Here is a 7,415-nt window from a genome sequence, read left to right as displayed (position 1 = left end):
AAAACACACAAGAGGTGGCACAGCCCTTCTCAGACCCTGACACAGGCCATGGGTCTACACTGGAGTCACAGACCTGTCACTTGCCCTCCTCTTTCCCATGCTCTTTACCAGCTCTTCAGGACGTAACCAAAACCACCACCTTAAGGACATGCAGAGTATTTTGTGACATTTCTATTGTTTTGCTGTCACTAGCAACACTGATATGAAAAACAAAAATAATGAAACTTAGCAATGATATAGCTCTTTATATTTTGAAATCTCTGTACAAACATTACTTAAACAAAGCAAGGTAGTATGCAAAACAGCCATTGCTTAGAATAATCGACCAAGGGGTTGTGCTTCAGTGGTGACACCAGGAGAGGGACACGAGTGCTGGAAGGAAAGTGACAAACCAGAGGTATAACGAGGTCTCCTCTTCAGTTTGGGGTTATGAATGGAGAAAGTGTCAAGGACAGTATCTGAGAGTGTTCTTTAATAACCTTACACCAGGTAGGTAAAGCCGATGTATTTGCACTGTCACACAGGGAGACTGGGGAAGAGTACCTGCTTAATGCAAATAATATACAGCAATATTGTGCATACATATGTATAAATACATATTCACACACACACACATTGGACCTTAAACTTGTTGAGGATGTCTCAGCCAAACTGCAACAAAAATTATATTGGTATGATAGTGATGAAGATATTAAAAACATAAAAACACTGCAGTGACACTGACTCTGGATCTTTCCCTCCGGAGAACAGGTATTACTTAAACTGTTCCATCTGCCAAGGCTGGCTGCAAACATGGCTCTCAATTCCTCTTTCCTGGAATGACTGAAGAAAACAACACAACTACCCACAAAACTCATGCCTGCAAACACAAGTGCTGTTGGTGCAATTAACTTCCCATTTATTAATGTGTAATGGGACAGGCCTTTGGCTGAAACGTTCTGAAAAACACAGTACATTGACATGATCCAAGAAGGAACTCATGCCCTCCCTGCTCCCCACAGCCCTGCCAGGTCCAGGATTCCAGCCCTAGCTCAGTTCCTGCAGCACCCCTGATGACTGGTTTGCATCATTCCCAGCTAGACAGAAACTATGGAAAAAGCAGTTTTATTGGAAGCACCATATGGGCTCAGGCACACGATGCCAGTGGATGCACTGAGGGAGAACTGCCAGAGTGCATCCCCCCAGGGACAAACACCTGCCTAGGGACACCCTCCCCCTCAATCCTGCAGCTCCAAACACCAAGCCTGCCTGCCCAGCGACCCACACAACTTCCTGCCGTGGGGAATCAACCCAAAATTGCTGCAAATACTCCAGGACCAGTTGTTTGCATAAAGGAAGAGCAGCAAGCCCAATGAACCTAAAAAGCCTCAGATGTACACACACAGCTGGTACATCTGAGCTGAGCTGTGACATTTCTGGGAAAAGCAGTGGCTGGGAGGACCTGCTGCCAGGTAGGCAATTCCTTTGGTCCATGCTCCCTGTGCCTGCAGCCCAAGGGCCTCTCCAGCAGAATCCCCATCCCATTTCTACATTAGAAACCAGAGAAAGCAGTGATTTCCATTTCTCTCTTCTCCTCCTGCTTCTATCAGATGCAGACTCAGCAAGAGCTGTAGCACATCCATCTCATTGAGCCACCAGCAGGACAGGGACCAAACCCAGGAAACCTCCCCCTTCCAGCCCTGTGGCAGGAATTCCAGCATTCCTTCTAAAATCCCGCCTTGTGTCTTTACCAAAACCCCTGCGTCTCTGCTAGCTCTAGAGCCAGGATAAACATTACGCCTCTCCCAAGAGGAGCACACAAAGTGAAGGTGGAAACATTTAAGCTCAACTGAAAACACTTGGTATTAGAAAATAAATAAATAAATGAATAAAGAAACCCAACAAAAACCACACAGTGATTCTGAGACAGAATAGTTACATTTTATACATTTTATTTCTGTGGGGTTTTAGGTTTTAAATAACATGACACATTTTTGTTCTGACTCTATACCTGAATTGCAACTCTCCTTCCTTTTCAGTAAACTTTGGGATCATTTTCACAGTGGACAGTTAATGATGATGAAATTGCAAAGAATTCAAAGTGCAGTTTCTTTGCAAGCATGAGCCTTCCAAACATTAATTTAAGGAATGGAAATAAAACTATTTTGAAAGCCACCGGTATTTAAAAAACCCAAAACTTTAACTATGAGGTGACCATGACTAAGCAATTCTTAGAACAGATTTTCAATTCCTGGCTGGTTATTTTTTTAAAACCACAGCTTGGTTTCCAAAGGCAAAACCACTCCATGACACTGGCTCTGCCTCACACTCCCAAACACTCTGAACCAACAGCTTTAACTTGTGCACATTTGCACAGAGAGCACAGTGAGTTTGGGGGTTTCCCTTGGCTAGATGCACTCTTGGACATCACAAAATCATGGAACAGTTTGGGTTGGAAGGATCTTAAAGCTCATCCAGCTCCACCCCCTGCCACGGGCAGGGACACCTTCCACTGTGCAAGGTTGCTCCAAGCCCTGTCCAACCTGGCCTTGGATACTTCCAGGGATCCAGGGGCAGCCACAGCTGCTCTGGGCACCCTGTGCCAGGGCCTCACCACCCTCACAGGGAACAATTTCTTCCCAATATCCAATCAAAATCTAACCTCTGTCAGTTTGTAGCCACGTCTCTTGTCCTGTCACACCAGGCACTCTCCAGCTCTCTTGGAGCCCCTCTAGGCACTGGACGGGGCTCTAAGGTCTCCCCAGAGCCTTCTCTTCTTTTGGTGAACAGCCCCAGCTCTCCCAGCCTGTCTTCAGAACTGGACTGATGAAATGCAACACAAGTTCCGTAATCCTGAGCCTTTCAGCAGCTAGTTTTTTAGATTTAGAGGAATAGCACACAAAAACCTTCCACTCCAGAGCTGCCTGTGCAATAACCAGCCACGAAACAATTTCTTCAAGACAAGGAGAAAGTGAGAATTGCCAGCTGTACAGAAACCCCACTGTTGTAAATCCCTAAGACAGCAGAGTCACTGTTGCCATCACCAGCTGTTCCAGGGGAAGAGCCAGCTGGACACCCCCACTGCCAACAAGCTCCCACATGACACGCTCACACTCCATAAGAATAATCTACAGCTATTACCAGGTCCTGAGTACAGCCATAAGCAAGATTTCAAGTGTTAACTTTTAGGCCCAGATTTTCTTAAAACGATCCTGTAGAACACATACATATTTAAAAAAAAAAAAAAATCTATATTTAAAATTATCTATTTACCTAACCTACAAAACTTTACTACAAGTAGTCTGCCATCTGGAGAAAAAACACCTTAAATTCAATTTCAAGTATTCATCAACATTAAAGTTGTTACTCTAAGTCCTTTGAAGATCCTGAGACAAACAATTATAATTACATAAATATTCAATCAAAATAATTATATAAATATTCAATCAAATATAAGGGAAAAAAAATAAGTAAAAGAAAGGAAGCAGCTCCCAGAATGTCAGTACAATTTCCCTGTGCAGGCCAGCTCCCACCCACCCAGCCCAAGCTTTCCAGAGCCCTCAGCCTCCAAAAGCTGGTCCCCTACAAAACTTGGCAGCTGCCAGAGGCTGAGTTGTCTTATCTTTTGCAGTCACTTTAGATTATATACATTGCTATCCCTCCTTGCTCAGTGACAGTGATTTCCAGGGAACTCTCCCTACTCCCTACTTCCTTCTATGTGTGAGCTGCACAAAAAGGAACAAGGGATTGAAGGAAGCCAAGCAGTATTTTATTGACTCCCAGAAGACAGATATGGATTGCACATAGCCCTGGAAAACTTCTTTTTAAAATCCCAGAATTACCAACAAGAGAACTCATTCCTCATAAATAACCTGACACCGCTCCTTCGTCAAAAGATTTTGGCATGGAACATATTTCCTTTACATTTTAATGTTACTAGTTCATTTCAACAGCTAAAAAACTGTCTATATAATATTTAAATATTTTGCTCATATTTTTGACTTCATAAAAAATAATAGTTTTAGCTACTACTTTCCTAGTCCTCAAACAAAATTCAGAAAGACACCAACTTTTGAATGAGTCCCTTAAAAAAGCGTGTTTCACCTAAGAGCAGTAATGACTCCAAGGAAACACACACGGTGTGACCACCTTTTCCTCAACCCTGCAGAAACATGTCCACACACTCAGCTACAGCCTTAAACAGAACTTCTGCACTGTGACCAAGACAAGGTCAATCCCAAAGGCTGGTGTCCCAGTGCTTGCAAAATCTGACCACATACAACTGAATTCCTTTCTGTTTTGGAAGAGGTCAGTCTACCTACCAACCTCTCAGCTGGATGATGACTCCAAGAGCCTTGTTGGGCCTGCAAGAGGCCATGGGAGTGCTCTCAGCTTTAATGAGAAGCTGACAGGGTGACAGAAGCCACCACAAAGGCAAATTAACCCAGCCCTTCTATTGCAGCTTCTTCCCCTGGCATTTGGAAAAGGCACTAACCTCCAGAAGCATCAATTTCCTGAGGGGGACCCCTGGGTCACAGACTCTCTTGCCTTCCCAGAGCAGTGCTTGCTATTATCCATAGTACCACCCAAATGTACTGTTTGCACCTCAGTGTCTTCCTCCCAAGACATGAACAGAGACTTCAACTAATGCACAAATGATTTTCAGGTCTGATCAGGTTTTGAAGCTGAGAATGGGTTCCTACTCAAGCAGAAATGCCTTAGCATTCATGACTGGCCAGAAGTGGGCTTACAACAAAGTCTCCAGCACCCCAAGGACTTGCTGACCCAAGAGGTGCTGGGGCTAAGGTCCTCCTTCTACACAGCAGTTAATCAAACATACCTCAATATCTTGCTTCCATCTCAAATTTTTACATAAAGCAGAGGTGTCCACACCTTCAGGAAAAACACTTTTTAAAGGAATAGTCAAAACAAATGGACATACATTTGAAAGCAACTTACCTAATTAGTTTCATGAAGCCCATCACACATGTAAAGCCCAAAGGCCAGGGAATCTCAGACACAACAATTTGGCTGAAAGCAGGTATAACTCACAGGAAGTAAGTTTTAACAACTGGTTTCTCTGTTACAAGAGCTTCCAGAGGAGAGCAATTAATACCCACCAAGTGATTGGTTTTGGCAACTCAGGCTCTGTGCCCTTAAAATGAGTAGATTTTTTTTAAAGCTGTCACATTGCTGTTACAGTGAAGATTGTATTCGGATGAGTTCCTGGGATATACGAATCACCTACTTCTAAACAGGCTTCTGCATGTTATAGACTAAACTTCTTAACTTACAAATAATTATTTTGCTGTTTCCAGTTTACAATGGTAAAAAAATGAAGACTTCACAATGTGTGTAAATGGGAGGTAAATGTATTTTTAAAAACAGAATAAAAAGCTGCATGTTAAAAACTGGCTCACAGACTAATAAATACATACATCAAAGACATGAAATTTTCAGCAGCTGGTTTTAAAGAGCAAGGAATTGGGAAAAAACTAGCTGTCCAGACTCCATTCTGGCTCTGTGATCTATGTGCTAAAAATATCTGCAGTTGAAAAACAAGTTAACAGAGGAGTAGAATCAGCTTTGTCGCCTATTTTCTTTTTAAAAAATTAAGCTACTTCCTAAAAGTGTGGTGTAAAACCTAGAGAAACTATTAATTTCTTCATGCACTTGATGACATTGAATTAAAAAAGAAATATTTTAACCCAGAAAAAATGAGTCATTGTATACAGTAAGGACAGCCTTACTGCAAGTTTTCTACAGTAAAAGTATTTCTAGAAATACACCAGAAATTACTTTCCTATAACAAAATATACAATTATGTGTCAGATCATCATTGAGTTTCAATACTTAGGCAAAACAGAAATAGTTGCTGTGAAGTTTAAAAAAAACCCAACTCCGAAGAGCAGAAAGATGTTTTGACGGCTGTGGAGATGCCAGAAAGCAATGCTGGACACCAGGAATTTCCAGAACAACTCCCTTTCCAAAGTGATGTGCAGTTTGTGAATTAGACCGTGAGAGAAAACTGATCCTGTTCTATGGGCTTCTCCACCCAGGCTCCAAGTCCTGCCTTCAGGAATGCTTTAAACAAACTCTCTTTAGCAGTTTGATACTCAGCGGCTCCTTGCTTGGTGTCGTGGTACAGGTTGGGCTTGAGGATCTTTGAGCGCAAGCTGGAGGAAAGCTGTGGGGATGAGAGACAAGACCCTATTAAGCCAAACAGTATCAGAGTGACTGAGTTATTTAAACAGCTAATATTAAAACAAGGTAAGGATCTACCAAACAAAATGTTGAGGCCAAAAAGCCACAGACATACTTCCTGGAAGCTTGCTTTCTGAGAGTAAAACATGAAACCTCAGCAGTGAAAATGGGATTATCCTTCCAAATAAATTAAAATGCAAAGGCAAGCTCAAAGGAGACAGCATCCTTTGCTTACTCAGCTACAAGGAATATGCATTTTGGACCAGACATCATCACATTAAAGAATAAGTTAACAAACACATTGTTCTTTTCCTTTACTGCATGGAGCAGCAGCTACCTGGCCTCCAGTTGCACCAGGGGAGGTTTAGATTAGATATTAGAAAAAAAAATTCACTGAATGGGTTGTAAAGCATTGGAACAGGCTGTCCAGGGAAGTAGTAGGGTTACCACCCCTAGAAGTCGTCAAAAAATGTGTGGATATGGTGCTAGAGGACATGGTTTAATGTGAACATGGTGGTGGTGCTGCATTGATGGTTGGACTTGACAATCTTAAGGGTCTTTTCCAGCCTTAATGGTTCTGTGGTTCTAACATCAGGCTTGGCTTAAAATAGGCTGAGAAAGTGGCTTCTGAGTACAGAAAGCACATCCAGGTATTTCACTAAGACTTAAGAAGTGGCAAACCTGGCGCTGTGGAAGCTGTACCTTGGCATGGATGCGCATCCAGCGGCTGTAGAATGCATGCTTACAGAGGCGCGATGCACGGCCCATCTCATCCTTGCCAGTTGTAGCATTAATGATTTCCAGACCAGAGTCTCCTACTGTCCAGTTCACACTGAAGTTCGGGGCTTTCCCTGGCTGACGGGCTTCTGCGTTACTGATACCTGAAAGAAAAGTGATGTTTAACGATGATAATAAATACAAACACTTGATTTTTGGTTTTTTGTTGGGGAGTAAACAGTGTTACAAGCAGATCTTTTATTTTAAGGGCATTCTCCTGCAGATTTCTCACCGACTCGCAGAGGTAACACCATGGACACCTCACTCTCATTCTGGCTAAAGTGGTCTCTACTTCTGTCCTTCCCAGCAGGGCAAGTGTGCACCTCTGCAGAAAGCGGCCTCCTCAGCAGAGGGGATCATGGAGAGCTCTGTGGCAGGAGTTCATGGGGTTCATCTCACTTCCAAATGGATGCGAAACTATGAACCCTGGAAGTGTTCACGGCCAGGCTGGACAG

The 7,415-nt window shown here is 42.9% G+C and overlaps 1 protein-coding gene across 3 annotated transcripts in view; it reads right to left on the bottom strand.

Moving 5' to 3' along the window:
* Nucleotides 1-230: 230 nt before the first annotated feature.
* The window catches only part of ADARB1 (adenosine deaminase RNA specific B1), a 118,087-nt gene continuing 110,902 nt past the window's right edge, over nt 231-7,415 (bottom strand). For 2 of the 3 annotated variants that reach the window (XM_042021159.1, XM_042021162.1), the window contains exons 10-11: nt 6,865-7,064; nt 231-6,166 (exon numbers count right to left, since the gene is read on the bottom strand). In XM_042021159.1, coding sequence (XP_041877093.1) covers nt 5,990-6,166; nt 6,865-7,064 — 377 coding nt within the window. In that variant the 3' untranslated portion in view covers nt 231-5,989. The remainder of the gene's footprint in view (nt 6,167-6,864; nt 7,065-7,415) is intronic. The other variant, XM_042021163.1, reaches the window with a different exon arrangement.

This window comes from Corvus kubaryi, unplaced genomic scaffold (assembly GCF_017639235.1).
Source record: "Corvus kubaryi isolate FWS band 111438036 unplaced genomic scaffold, C.kubaryi_AGA036_p1.0 37126, whole genome shotgun sequence".
NCBI lineage: Eukaryota > Metazoa > Chordata > Aves > Passeriformes > Corvidae > Corvus > Corvus kubaryi.
This window is presented reverse-complemented; position numbering and strand designations above follow the sequence as displayed.